Consider the following 15,826-nt stretch of genomic DNA (forward strand, 5'->3'; position numbering starts at 1 on the left):
TGAGGGCCTACAATGGTCCAACTTTGTGAGTAATGAGAAGCTTCTGCAGCTTACAAAGCAGTCTTGCTTTTCGACTCAAGCAGCCGAGCAAACCTTACGAAGGATTGGACACCTGCTTCGAATGCCACCACATCTACCTGCAAAAACAATCTACGACTTCGACACTATACAAGTCGGTTGGAAGTGACCTCACGGCCGTCCGAAGAGACGTTGGTCTGACAGCCTGTCCGAGTTCTTGACGATGGCAAACATCAAACAGGGCGAAGAGAAAATACCTGCTATGGACAGAAGTGGATGGAGGTGGCAGACGTCACTCACTAAGCCGAGCAGCACTTAACAGGAGACTGAAGTCAAAAGTAAGTCAAAAGTTATACATGGTTGAATATTCATTTGGTGCCCATCACCTCGATTTCATCAAACACCAATGTCGATGGTTGGTCACTAGGAGTTTTGCCTCAGGTCATTTTTCCGATATTTGAAAAATGGTCTGCAAACACTTCAGCTACTTCAATTGGGTTATCAGCAATTCCATCATTAATTTTAATAGCTATAATTTGAATTTCTTTGTTCTTCCGTTCCTTTTATAACTTCATTTATGGCTTTCCATGGCTCCTTCGGATTTTTATTTATTTTTTTTTTCTTTTCTGTTTTATTTTCTTCAAAATAAGCTGTATAATCATTTTTCATTTTTCTCCTCCTTAGAGAGCTTGTTTTATTTCTATATTTTATAAACTGAGCAAGATTATCTTCATTCGTCTGACTTGAATAATGCTTAAACATATAAATTCTATGCTGTATCATATATAAAAGTTCCTCATCAACCAATGGTTTCCTAGGAGAAATATTTTTCAGTTTGACAGTTTTCACAGGGCATGCCCTGTCATAAATTTGATTCAAAGTGACGTAAAACTTTTTGAAAGCCTTAGATGGGTCTTTTTCAGTTAAAATCGACAATGCTGTCAAAACGTTAGAGCAGAATGTTAGAACATAATGTCAGAACAGTTAGGATGCAACATAAGTGACAATGAAGATCCATATATAGAAGCTTTCATATCCATATATATATATATATATATATATATATATATATATATATATATATATATATATATATATATATATATATATATATATATATATAGGCTAATAATCAAGTCTCACACAATGTCCCTATCTCTGAAATAAGTGTTTATTAATCCATTGCTTTTGCTTGTAACTAAGATAATAAGCAACTTTTTTTGCAGCTGTTTTCAGTACAGTTAAGAGACGTAAAATAAATAGATTCTGATAGTCATTGTGGGTCTCGGGATTGCAAAGCAGTGTACAAATTTCTGTTTTCAGTTGATAAAATTTCCTTACGTCATAGTGTAGACAAGAAGTAAAACGAAATTGTAATACAGATAGGGTTGTGTAGAGTTTAAATTTGTCTGTTAAGAAACTGTTCTAAATTTCTAGAGAATAATTTTGACTAATTTAAATTTCAAAATGCAATGTTTTCATGTATTTCAATGTATAATGCAGACATATGGGCCTCTTAAGTTTTTATTGGCCTTGAACAGGGTAATGATAATTTGGCATTTAACACTCTAGACTTTGTTGAATGTATGTAAAAAAAAAAGGTAGCGAAGAAGAAAGATCGTAATTTACTTCGAAATTGGGCAAGGGAATCAAATTTTTTTTGGTTATATCTTGTATGTTCATAAATGAATTTTGTTAATCAAATATGATTTTTCAAAGACTTGGGTGTTTTTATTTTTTGGTTTTAAAAATTTTTCAGACTTTGAATCCTTAAAAGGACGAGATATTTTTATCATTGTGTTTTTTAGTTTCAAGTCTATCCAGTATTAAACCCAAATTTTGGCATTTAAACTTTTTCTCGAAGATTAATTTCAAGTTACTTCAAAGAAAGGACAATTAATATTTTTTCGTATTTTTAATGTATTTTTCAACTCAATCTTTTTATTTAAGCTTGGAAATCACTGTCAAACAGTTGAAGACTGCTCCGCGGCTCTGAAACTAAACAAAGGTTATATCAAAGCGTTGCTTTTAAGAGCAAAATCCCACGGAAGTCTTGAAAAACATGAAGAATGTGTCAGAGATTATGAAGCTTGCATAAGACTGGAAAAAAATACAAATGAAGGTTATTCTCTTCAATAAGATTTGTTTTTCTGTGATTGTGATAGATAGCAGCTAATCATAAATGTTATATTTATCAATGACTAAAGTCTTTAGCTGTATATTACACCCAAAATGGGAGGGCTTTCCTTATATCTTCACAATTTTACAGAAGATCAAACATTTTAATAAAGGATTTTATATACTTTTAACAAAGGAATTTGAATATTTTTCAGGAATATGTTTTCAAATACAAGGCTAAAGAGCAAATCCAATGAGTTTTCAGAGTTTGCTCGTTGTATATAACTCTTGAACCTTTGCCAGAGTGATTACTCTAGACCAAGAGGGAAATGTAGCTCTCAGATGGAGTATAATAAAATGCCCCCAATAATAAAAGAAAAATGAGATCCAGAATTTGTTGTGATTTGTGCGCTAACAAAAAAAAACTAATACTCATTAGGCTATTACCCATGTGTACAGATAACTTGAACAGGTGTAGAGTTCCCTGAAAATGCCTGGTGGAAAACTCAAATTTTTCTTAAGGAAAAAATGAATAATTCGGCGAAGTAAAGCAGCGTTGTGAAAGAAATAATTGTAAAAAAAATAAACTAAAAACAACCCTCGCATAAAATTAGACAATATCAAAAACCTTCAAAATGACATTTGAAACATAAAAATGGAAACTGAAATATGACACTGAAGTCATAGACACTTCATGAAATATGACACTAGAATTTGTTGTGATTTGTGCGCTAACAAAAAAAAACTAATACTCATTAGGCTATTACCCATGTGTACAGATAACTTGAACAGGTGTAGAGTTCCCTGAAAATGCCTGGTGGAAAACTCAAATTTTTCTTAAGGAAAAAATGAATAATTCGGCGAAGTAAAGCAGCGTTGTGAAAGAAATAATTGTAAAAAAAATAAACTAAAAACAACCCTCGCATAAAATTAGACAATATCAAAAACCTTCAAAATGACATTTGAAACATAAAAATGGAAACTGAAATATGACACTGAAAGCTTAAGACGAGATATTCAAATAAATATGTTAGAAGAGGGATGTAAGCAAAGGAGGGGAAAACAAATATCTGATTTTCAAGTTTTTTTAAATTTCTTCTCGTGATTCGGCTTTTATTTCTGCATTTTCTTTACATATCCCATCTCCTAGAAAACAAAATTCAGAGTTTATGTGTATTTTAAGAATATACACTCTTATTCGTACTCTACCCCATGATAAAATATGAACTTTCGAAATTCGGTCAAAGTTATTAAATTCTTGTCGAAAAAATCAAAACTTGTTAAGAGCTGAAAATGTTCACATTCTTTCGACGGAATTCATTATAACCGCGTGTTTCTAAAAGCTCAGACAACGAGAAGGAGTTTGTTTATTGGTTGCAAGAATTATATACGACAGAATTATAGATTCTACATAGAAATACGTTAGAAAGTCATCCTCTGTCTAAATCATAATATAGTTTCAATAAAATAAAAAGTGAAGAGCAAGAAGGTTACAGTCAATTTTAAACATACTGCTAGGAATGCAGATGCATTGGTATGTGAGATAATAAGCAGAGTGGGGTCAACCCTTGTGCTTCATTATGGGACTGTAACCCTCCATGATAGCCTCCCCGGTAGAAATAGGGACTCTAAATTATTTTCTTTATTTAAATGACAGGTCAAAATTTTCTTCTTAGTCGAGATGCAGATTGAGATTCTTTTTATTGTCTTTACTTTTGTGGCATTTACTGTGTAATTTAATTAATTAATTGAGTCACTATACTCAAGTCGTTTTAACCTTTTATTAGTGGTTATCTTTTGTTCGTTTCAGTATTTCATTGTTTGTTAGAGAAAAATCAATTGTATTGTAGAAACCCAACGACTATTGGAAGAGGCGAGAATAGCATTAATGAAAAGTCCCAAGCGAAAAGATTACTACAAGATCCTTGGAGTTGACAAAAATGCCAATGACGATGAAATCAAGAAGGCATACAGAAAACGGGCACTTGTTCATCATCCTGGTATGTTTGTGGTCTTTTTTTGTATATATTTATTGCCAGATGGTGAGAATGGCCAGCTCAATCCCCAAATATAGAAAGTTAAGAAAAAAGGGGATATGCAATACAATGAATGAACAAACTTCGATTCCCAACAAAATATGGCATTTTTTTAACTTGCTTGTATTTAAATTTAATCATTCGATCTAATATCCTTGTGGTAATTTTAATTGCAGAAACATTAGCTTTATGCTAAAGAAATAGGAAAATAGCCTTTAATTCAGCTTATTCAATCTGAGAGTATTTGAACTAAATTACTTCCTTTTATAGCAATTATTGCTGCCTTGTACGGCTTGCTGACTACATCTTGATGTTAAGTAGTTTGTGTTGCTAACTTTCCTGAAAGTTAAACATTTTGTGAGACGAACATTTTTTTTCACTTAGTTTTTCTAAAAAAAATATCAATGCCGAAGGGAAGAAATAGAGAAAGGACATAGAGGGTTTTTTTGGACCATAGCGTACACTAGACCTGCTACTGTTCGATTTTCATCTGTGTTTTGTAAAAAGATTGAGGCTGTATTATTGGATATTGTGTACAATATTGTACAATATTATATATAATATTGTGTATTGTATTGGAGTGTTTCTTCAGGTTTGCTGAATTCACTGTCAAATACCAAATACCTGACTATCAATCAGGAAGGTATCTGGTGAAAGAAAACACTAAAAATGTGATCTGTTTCAAGTTTCTGGTAATAACATACATTGTTACTTATTATAATTAATTCATCAAGCTTTTTCAACAAAATAAACAACAAAATACAAGTGGAACAATAGTAAAATAATTTTTTTCTATAAGACAGGGGACATGCGAACAGTAATAGAATATCCACTGTTTGCCAAGGGCCATCCTCAGCAAAACAAATGATAAAAACATAACAAAACTTAAATTATAATACCATCATTAGAACTAAGATCTTTTTATAAATAGTCTTAGCATCATTACTTCAGGGAAATTCGACCAGGTCTGGTCCATTAAGTAAGTTGAAAAAAAAAGGCAACTCATTCAAGTTCACAAAAATAATTAAAAACTAGCTTTCAACGATAATCTACAGTTTTTGACAACAAGCTTATAAGGTTTATCCGTAACTGGTTGAGTGGTATTGTTGACTGGTTTTGTGATATAATTCGTTAAATCGTTTTTATCAAATATGTGCATTTAGTCATTATTCCCCCGAATCCAATTTAAAGAAATAGTATTAGTTAGTTTGAGTCTAATTTCAATTGCGTCTTGAACGACCTGTTTTATGCCTAAGTCATTGCTAATAAGGGAACTTGCTTTAAAAGGTATTTTATGGCTAGGAATATAAAAAATATGGCTTCTTAAAACATAATCAAAGCAACATTAAAACTATTAGAATTAAAAGTTTTAGTTATATTGTCGTTGTGCTGTTGTAGACATTTTTCAAAATTCTGATTTATTCTACCAACATAGTAGTTGCCACAGTCACATGGTATTTAATAGGCCCCTCTTTAGCGAGTAACGGAAGTTTTATCTTTACCAAAGCTTAGGAAGTTCAATATTTTCTAATTATAAGTAAAAGCTACATATAGGTTATTTTGTGTGCAAACTATTTTTTAGTTTGTAGCGACTTTTCGGAAACATGAAAGATAGATTGCATTTGAGGCCTAGGTGGGAAATTCACACTGTAAAAGACCTTTGATCTTGCGGCAGTTTTTTTCCATTCTACGACTAACTGTACTATTAAAAAAGGCAAAGAATAACCGTTTCCAAAAATTTTGTCTCTAAAAAAACTTTAGTGATTTGAGATTCACAGCAAATGTTTATGGCATATTTGACAAAATAGGTTACAACAGCTCTTTTACTTGTGTGGGCAGGGCTGCCACAAATTCCCTAAGGTCCTTGGAAGTCCCTAAACCTTGCTTTGGTCTCTTTTGGTCTCTATTGGTCCCTAAATCAGTGCTCAGGTCCCTTAAGATTTTTGGCTGATCATCATTCTTCCATATTAGTTGAATATTTTATCTCTAAGTAATGGAAGCCATTATGCAAGGTACGGTATTACAGTTTTGTTTCATGTAAGTCATTTTCAACATATGTACTTGTAACCATAATCCTGTTTCACAGTTACAGCGTTACTGTATAAATTAGTGAAAAGAATTGACGACCTTTACCTCTGGAGTCATCTTATGATATATATTTTTTTATCCCAGCTTTCAGGAGATTTAATTATTTAGTCAATGTTATGCTAAAACGTGGTCCTAGCTAGCCTTGAATTCTATGGGGCTGATTATTTTGTCAATATTATGCCAGATACTTTTATTTATCATAGCTTTCAAGAGAGTTTATTATTTTGTCAGTATTCTTCCAGATACGTGGGCCACCCTTGTATTTTAGGAAGTTGAGGGGTAATAGCCTCTTGGAATAACTGCTTAACTTTTCTTCTTTTTTAAGGGTTAATCGTAACCGCCTATAATTGAATTTAAATGGGAAAGTGGAAATTTAAGCATGTTTGGCTTGAGGAGAACGACGAAACAGGGCAACAAATGAAAAAGTGGTGCCGAGCAATTCCAAGAGATGTACGCTTGTTCAACTGTGTCATTTGCAATTCATCACTTGCTTGTCAGAAACGTTGTTACCCTCTACTGCAGCACTCTTGGACTAGAGAACATAAGAAAAACGTCCAAACCAAGCTGAATCCCAATCAACTTTACTTGACTTCAGCATCCAGTTGCGCCCTGGAAGGTAATCAAACTGGGAATTATACTCACTCAGTAAACGAGCAATCTTTGATAGCTGAAATTATAGAGGCTCTAAAGATGATTAATAAAAAATCAAGAGAGATAAAACTCTACAAGAAGAAAATTTCAAACGAGACGACGGCCAGTAGAATTGAAAGACTAAAACAACGCGGATATTTCGCCTGTATCCAAACAAGGCGTCTTCAGCACAAGATAGAAAATTAAAAGAACACTAATCTAAAAACAAATAAAAAACCACCACCAATAATAATAAATAAAATTGTCGCTACTTATCCACGTAGGGAAAAGCAGCTCCCCGAGTTAAATCCTTCCCATTAGGTAAGTACTATTAGGTAGTAAGAGACCATTAGTAAGACCATTAGGTAGTTTTCTTAATTCTGGGGAGGATTTAACCTGGGGAGATTTAGCTAGTGGGGTATATAAGATTCCTTGTTCCTCTGGAAAATTTTATATTGGTATAACTCACCAACAATTTACTGAAAGATTTATTGAGCATCGCAACTCAATAGAAAAAACCCTACAAGTAAGAAAGCCTCCCAAAACTTTTTGTTTCGGCTCTAGCTGAACATACATTCTTTTATCCCGTACATTTTATACAATTTTATGAAGCTAAAGCTATTTCTAATGATAGAGGTTTTTCTCAGTGGGCGAGGGAGGCTATAGAAATCAGAAAACATATATTTGCTAATATTTCAAAAAATAGAGACACAGGGAATTTAAATATTGATCTAATTTGAGATATTCTTTTAAAAAATGAACCAATAGTCGATGGGGGAATTAAAATTTTACACAATCACCAGGGGACAAGATTACCCACTAGACCAAAAAGAGTTGCTTCAATGTTAGCTTACAAGAGGATTATTTCGCAACAGAATAATTAACTAAGTTTCAATTTTCATGATTTCTCCTCAGTTGCTCTTTGATTCTCATTGAAGTAACTCAAATAGCTGCTTTTCCCTACGTGGATAAGTAGCAACAATGGTATTTATTATTATTGGTGGTGGTTTTTTATTTGTTTTTAGATTAGTTTTCTTTTAATTTTTTATCTTGTGCTGAAGACGCCTTGTTTGAAAACAGACGAAATATCCGCGTTGTTTTAGTCTTTCAATTCTACTGGCCGTCGTCTTGTTTGAAATTTCTTTTTGTAGGGTTTTATCTCTCTTGATTGTTTATTGTCATGTCTGGCCAGTTCGGCTTAAGAACTTTCAAAGATGATTAAATCTGACTACTCCGGTAATTTGGCAGACAGAATAGCAGAAGTCTTCAAGAAAATGTTCAAAGACCCAGTTCTTAATAATTTCTCCATCGGGTGAACTACGTTTACCTACCTGTCGAACAAAGCGCTTGGACCACATTTTCAAAAGATTACATTGGAGGAAATTGGTAATATTTATGATGTGATAGAATGTGATGAAACTACCAACAGTGAAGCAAAAAGGAGCTGCAGATAAGAATCTGTTTCTGGTCTGAAAAGATGAATCAGGTGGTAGAGAGGCATCTGAAGACTGTTTTCTTTGGTCATGCCACTGCAGAGGACATAAAATCGGAAATTCTGAACGTAATTAATGGTAGTAGTTTTTCCCTCTCTAAGCTGCTTACTTTGAGCAATGACGGCCCGAGTGTGAATAAAAATTTTTTCAGACTGATGGACGGTGAGAAACGTAAGGTAACAAATGGTGACGAACTTTTAGACTTTGGCACCTGTAGAACCCACATTGTACACAACGCCTTTTGTAGAAGCCTAGAAGAGGTTGGGGAGACTTGCTCTAATCTCATTGTGAAGGTGTATTACTTTTCTCGTGGGTGGCTTGCGTGGCTGGAAGACTATTCAAAAATCCATCAGAAAACTGGAGTTCCCAGGTCAAACTTTGTCAAACATGTACCAACCTGATGGCTATCGATTGTTTCTGCTGCTGCTAGGATGATTGAGCAGTGGCCAGCTATTATCGAGTACTTTACCGTCTTCATTCCAAAGAAAAATGTTATTTTGATGAGGTCAAACACATGAGTCGTCTTTTTACTCGGTTTACTTTGAACTTTCAGCGTGAACAACCGTTGGTACATGAAATTTTATGGAACCGGAGCTTCTTGTTCAAGCACTCTCTGGGCGTATCTTGAAAGCCGAAGCAGCTCAGAAATTGTTAGAAGACTTGAGTCCTAGACCTTTCAAAGATGAAAAAAATATGCTTCCACTGTTGGAAGTTGCTGCCTCTCTAAGTGACAACGGTCAGACCTGTCTCAGAGTTACTCACGAGCTTCAAAACGTTTGTTTTTGCTGAGTGTACAGAAGCACTACGCGTCGGCTGCAAAGTGCATTTTAAAGCAAGCTTTGAACGGAAACTTTTTTTGTTCCTGAAAATCTTGTTATTCTTGAACCCAAGCCAGTTTTCGAAGTCAAATTCTATTCATGATTTGTTTTATGTCGCCCGAAAACTGTCCATCCCAGTAAAAATCGATTTGCTGCTAGACGAGTTTAAGTTAGTTCAGATGAGTGAGTTCCCATCTGCGCCGACAGGGATAGATGAACAATGGAATAGAATCATTGAAGATGGGAAGTATCCAAATTTGTCTGTCGTAGTTAAGAATACGTTGATTATTTCTCATGGATCGACCAATGTTGAGCGCGATTTTCACTGTCTGGAAGGATCCTCAGTGAGCAAAGAGCACCCATGAATGAGTGCACATTAAATTTCAAGCTTTTTGTTGCTGATGGGTTGCGTCGAGTTGGTGGGAGTGCTGAAAATGCTACTGAATATTTGATAAAGTTTGCTAAGTTGGCGCAGAAGAGCTATCAAAACTATCTGGAACGGGAGAAAGAGTTGAGAAAATGGTGAAGAAGAACGGCACAAGTTGGAAAAAGAAGAACGGCAAAAGCAGCAGCTAATCGCTGAAATGTCGTCGAACAAAGAAATGATAAAGACTCTTGAGGAGACTTGGAAAGAGAAAAAGAAAGCATTCGGGACTAAAGAAAAAGCAACTGATCAGATGCTCCAAGAAGCAAGAAATTGACTGCAGAAAGGAATTCAGAAGAACAATATGGTAGAAATCCAGCTTGCTCAGGCAAATCTAAATGGATCATTAGCACTCCATGATGAACAAAAAAAATCCACAGATCTTGAAAGCACGCAGACGGCAATCTAGAAGCAGAAGAAGCTTCTCATAACTAGCCTTTTGAAACAGTCAGAAAAGTGAGAAATGTGTTACATCCAGTTTCAGTTTTTTTTTCACTTTATATGTTTTACGTATATATCTGAAATAAAAATACAGAGTCAAAACTAAAAATGGAAAGAAAGATTGGAAGGTGGTGTTGTGGAAGGACAAATCTGCTCTATAACCCTTCTGGGATATGATAAAATTCCGGGTGATCTTTTTTTAGCATCCCTGGCCTCTGATCCTAGCTATCAAAGGGCAAAGCCTACATTACATTTATATTATAGGTTTGGTAGTAACGACTGTTAGTCCCTAAAAGTCCCTTTTTAGGTTCCAAAATGTCCCTAAAAGTCCCTTTTTCGGTTCCAAAATGTCCTTAAGTCCCTATTTTCGTGCTGCCAAACCTGTGGCAGCCCTGTGTGGGTAATCAGATTTCAAATTTAGATATACGCTGTTTTGTGTGGATTTCTGTAAATAGAAAAATCCAGTTTATTAATGCTAGTACAGAAAAGGTAATTTATTTGCAAATTCAATTTCTAAGGTAAATTGTAGATTTCAGTAGTACGTATAAAGGTGATCAAAAAGCCCGTAAGTTCATATTCCCCCAATTTCAGTATGATATTACGACATCCATGCAACAACTCTAATAAATATGTTTTAAAAAATATGAAGTTAAAGCCCAATTTTTGAGGCACTCTGCATAAATATTTTCCAGTAGCCCGGATAGAGACGTCCCCACTGGTAGACCCTTTATTTTTTAATGGTCTTCGTTGCTATTTACTTCCACAAAATAGGTTTTTCAAAAAAAAGGAAAGAACTCCAATAAACCAAAAATAAGCAAAAATAAAATCAATTAATCTTTTTACAAATCCAATAATCAAAATCATATAATTCATGAAGAATGAGAATTAATTGAAAAATGAAACCCAAAACGAACAAAAATTACAATAAATAACCGAGTCGAACTCAAAACAAGCAGACATTAACATCAACAGGTTTCACGACCCCTACACCTTCTCAAGACAAGATAATAATTTGCACTTTACTGGAAAAATACATTTTAAATCTTTTCACGTTTTTTTAATTTTAGTAAATAAAAACATATTAAGATCTAAAGGAATATATATCAGCATATGCATACAATTCCTTTCAGCAACTGACAATAAAAATACATCTGTATTTGTTTCAGAAAAGTGCAAATTATGTTCTTGCCTTGAGAAGGCATATTTGATTTCAATTTTGCTCATTTTTGTTTTAGTGTCAGTTAGTTACTTTTCTTTGTAAAACTTATTTTTCGGAAGAAATTTTTAAAATTAGTTTTGTTCGTCTTATATTGGCATAACCTTTTTCAGAGAAAAAGAAAATAACAGCTTAAATCTTTTCGGTCTATATGTAAGAATTTATAATTAGGTCTGTTATTTGTATGGTGAATAAACTTTTCCAACAATTTTTAACAACATACAGTCTTATGAAAATCTTGACGCAAAAAGTATTTTTTAATTTAAGTTTTATGCCTTCTCTAGTTAACATGAAAAATAAAACTCAATACTATTCCCAAGAAAATCTAGCTATGCTCTTTAACAGCCTGGGTACTGTTTCACTCTTTTCATTTATTTAAATTTTTAGAGTAGAAGTAGTAATAGAAGTAGCCCAAAAGTTCAAACTTAATACCCTCAGTCATGCTTGGGATGTTCCTGAGATATCTTATTGGCAACCAGCATACACAATGGGCTTGACTTAATTTGAAGCAGCATTTATTTTTCCGTATAATGGGCTAATTACATAACTGGGGGGGGGGGGTTGACCTACCAAATAACCCTATAGATTTAGTTACTGAACTGTCCAGCTATGCTGAGCAAAATGGCATTCTCAAAAATAAGATTGGAAGTAAAAGCAAAACAATAGAATAAAGAGGAGAGCCGAATGCCCTCCAGTCACGTTTGACTCTTAAAAATGACACTAGAACTTTTAGTTTCCAATCGAATTGGCTCATTTACAATCTCAATTACATTACTAGATATGGTAGAAAAGTGCTACCTATGATATTGCTTTTATGCCCTTTTAATACCTGCATGCACGTAGTTTTTTCGTTTAATTGAGACTCCCCCTAGATCCTAAGTAAAACTTTCGACTTAATGCCCTTAGATTCATTAGTTATAGTAACCGTAGAAGTAGTATTAAAAATGTACACATAGTAATAGTAATAATAATAATTTATTTATGACCTACCTTTATACAAAACAAGCGGAGTAAATTATACACAAAAAAAGAAAATCAAATAAACAGAAACATAGACAACTTAAATCTTAATCACAGACAAAAAGTCATGGATAATATTGAGAAATACAGAGAAGGAAATATGGTAAAGGGAAAAATGATTGGCTATTCGTAGAATTTTTAGACCTGAAAAGTGCTTTTGACTCTTTAAATAGGATATTGTTAATTGAAAGTCTGTTAGAAATAGGTTTTCTGTCTTGTTTTGTAGTAATAAACGTATCGGATGGTGAAATCTGTTGTGAAGTTTATGGGAAACTTTTTTAAGCTGGTTACGTCTGATGTGGGTGTGAAACAAGAATGAACAAGAATGAGCTCCTAAGCTTTTCTCCTTGTTTTTAATGATTTGAATAGTTTTATAAAAAGTATTTGGAGCCGCTTATGTGTCTTTGGATTGGTTTTGGTTATCATGTATGTTTTTCGCGGCTGACATAGCTCTAGTGGTGGATAGCAGAGATAATCTTCAGAAGTAATTAGATACATTAAAAGAATTATTTAGAACAGAAGGACTTAGAGTTGATAGCTAAGAAGTCACTATTATTAGTATTTAGGAGCAAAGGGAATGTTGATTCTGAGGTTGGTTTTAATTTTGGAGGAACAATTGGACCTTTGTGGCCTTTCAGAGATGGGGAATGAAGGACAACGTCCAGTTGACGAAAGCACGTCAATATGGAAGGAAGTCCAGTGAACCCAAAATGATCAAGGAATCCAAGAGTGGCAAGGTCAGATGGACCGATCTATGTTTTCAGGTTTTATTCCCAAGCTAACGAGTGCTGGGGGGATATTTATTTTAAATTTGAGTAGAATGAATAGGATTTGAAGAATTTGTTGTTGGTAAGAAGGAATAGTTTGGATTTGGGTAAGAGAAGGATATTATTGTGAAAGTTTAGGCTGGCAGCTGGACCCTATTTTTGCCCTATGTGTGGATGTGTGAATGAAAACTTATTTTAATTTCTATCCGAGTGTGAAGAGCTGTCTAAGTTTTGGAATGAATGTTTTGGTCAAGTGTTTGGGAGTGAATGCAGGTTAGTTGAGCAAATAGCTAAGAAGAACGCATATGTCATTAAACAGTTGTGTAAGTTTCTTCTTTTAGGGACTATATATAGAAAATCATGTTTGGGGGGATAGCTTGTTGTGGTTTTTAGGATTAAGATTTTACTATGATTGGTGTTTGTTGGTTAAAATATTGAACTTTGGTGCGTTTCTTTGTTTACCTTTTTGTTGTTGCTTTTTTCTATTTTCTTGTATCTAAAGTGGTTTTTTGTTCCTGAGCTTTGTTTGTAGACTGTATTCTGTGTTGTTATGGCCCGAAGACTTTTTGCAATAAATCTTATCTTATCTTATTATGGTTTGGGCCTAGGCACACAAAGGCATGTCTTGTTAAATCAGCACTAAGCTACTCAAACGATTGGACAATGTCGGTAGCACCATACTTATGCGTTTATTAGCGTACAAAGTGGGAAGGTACAGTAAAAATTTCCAATATCTAAAATAAACAACAGGGATCTGGTGCTAAATAATTCTTATTCAATGATCACAAAGTGTTGAATACAGTTTAGCTAAAGCTTGGCATGAATATATTTCACTGTTAGGTACAATTTTAACAAATAAAATCTCAGTATCGGAGAGCACGCATTTTGACTTATTTTATGCTAATCTTGTGAACAGCTGTGAATAGTTATTATGACCAGGAAAAAGAGACGTACTGATACGGAATCCACACGATTATCTGTGTAAGATTCAACAGGCCAAGAGACAATACGTGATTCGATTGATGCGCTGACTATTTCGGTCCATCAGATTTTAGAAACAGTTAAAGCAACGTGGGAAGAGATACAAGGTTTGAGATCTGAATTATTCAAAATCCGTTCAGACATTATTGGTCTAACCTCCAAAGTGAATGATATTGAAATCATAACTGCAACCCACTCGGATACAATAACAAAGATTCAGGCAGAATTAAAAGATATAAGAAAGAAAGAAAACCCATGGACTAGGCCCTCTCACTGATAAGGTCCTCATATTAGAGAATTTGGAAAAGAAATACAACATTATTGCTTGGAATTTAAAGGCTGCCTCAGTGCCGGAGGCCTCAACGAAAATGGAACATTTGCTGGTAAACTTCTTACAACTGAAAATTAATTTTGACGTTAAAGAAGTACATGACAAATTTGTGAAAATACGACTCATGAACTCGGACGACAAATTCTCGGTACTTCAAGTGAATAAACAATTACGTGACCAGCCAATTTGATTACAATGGAGTTACAATGGACAAATTTGATTACAATGGAGTTTTCTTCAGTGATGATGTTAGTAAAACCTGCAGGGAGATTTGCGCTACACTGAATCAAAAAAGAAAGAAATGAAGGATAAAGGTTTTGTTGCATGGATCCCACCCACGGTACCACCCACATTATGCTACATAGACCAAGACGAAGTGAAACAAAAAAAGAAGTAGTATAATGTCCCACCAGTCGAATAAATTGTGTTATTTTTTTATTTTTTTTTGTCATTATTAGTGATTTGTTAGGATTTGTTCATAATGTCATTATATAATTGTGCAAATATGTGTTGGTGTGAGCAAATTGTTGCCAAAATGTGCGTGTTCTCTATTGAATGAGAAAGAATGAACATACATCCACCGAAACGCAATGGATTTCTCCGACGTATGCGGTTAAATTGTTGATTAACTGGAGTGAGGCTTTTTTGTCGATTAATGATATTGAGTTTACATAATTTACCTGATCTTGCAAGCAGAACTAAACTGTTAAAGGAAAATCCTTTTGATATACTGGAATGCGAAGGATGCGAAGAATGCGAGGGATGTGAAGGATGATGAAGCAGTAATTTTGGAAGATAGCTTGAAAAACAAATATTCATTTATGGATGATTCTATCCCCATATGCAGTAATGCACGTTTTTCTAGTTTTAACTGCAGAGGTTTACTTAATAGCATTAAGTTCATAAATTACATAATTAATAAAATAAAATTGAATCTTTGGCGGTAAACGAAACTTTCTTAAATAATAAAAATATTAATGATGTAAAGTTTTTTGATTATGATTTTGTTCATGAGAGTAGAAAACACCATCAGCATGGTGGATTAGGATTTATCATAAGAAAAGAGTTAAAATTGAAAATAAGACGAGACCTAATGATTTGGAATGTAGAAATGATTTTTGAAACGTGTATTCTGGAATGTGAAGTTAATAAAAAATCAACAATTATGATATCTTTATATTGCCCACCTTCCAGAAGCGTAGATCAATTTTTGATGCAATTTGAAATTCTATTAAATAAAATATCACAAATGAATCAGCAAATATTTTTTTTGTTGGTGATTTCGACATAGACCTAATGAAAATTCAAGCAAAGCAAAGTGATTTGAAGATAAGAGAATTTTTAGAGCTAATACTTTTTCAAGGACTGCTCCCATCATGTCTGATTCCAACTTGAATAGATGATAATGGAGCAACATTAATTGATAATATTTTTTTTAATAGTAT

The 15,826-nt window shown here is 33.8% G+C and overlaps 1 protein-coding gene across 1 annotated transcript in view; it reads left to right on the forward strand.

Annotated features, from left to right (window-relative positions):
• Positions 1 to 15,826, forward strand: part of LOC136027938 (uncharacterized) — a gene marked incomplete in the record, with an annotated part of 271,934 nt that overhangs the window by 227,881 nt on the left and 28,227 nt on the right. The window contains 2 exon segments of the mRNA XM_065705408.1: positions 1,969 to 2,140; positions 3,987 to 4,136. Of these exon segments, the coding sequence (XP_065561480.1) occupies positions 1,969 to 2,140; positions 3,987 to 4,136 (322 nt within the window).

This window comes from Artemia franciscana, chromosome 6 (genome assembly GCF_032884065.1).
Source record: "Artemia franciscana chromosome 6, ASM3288406v1, whole genome shotgun sequence".
Classification (NCBI taxonomy): Eukaryota; Metazoa; Arthropoda; class Branchiopoda; order Anostraca; family Artemiidae; genus Artemia; species Artemia franciscana.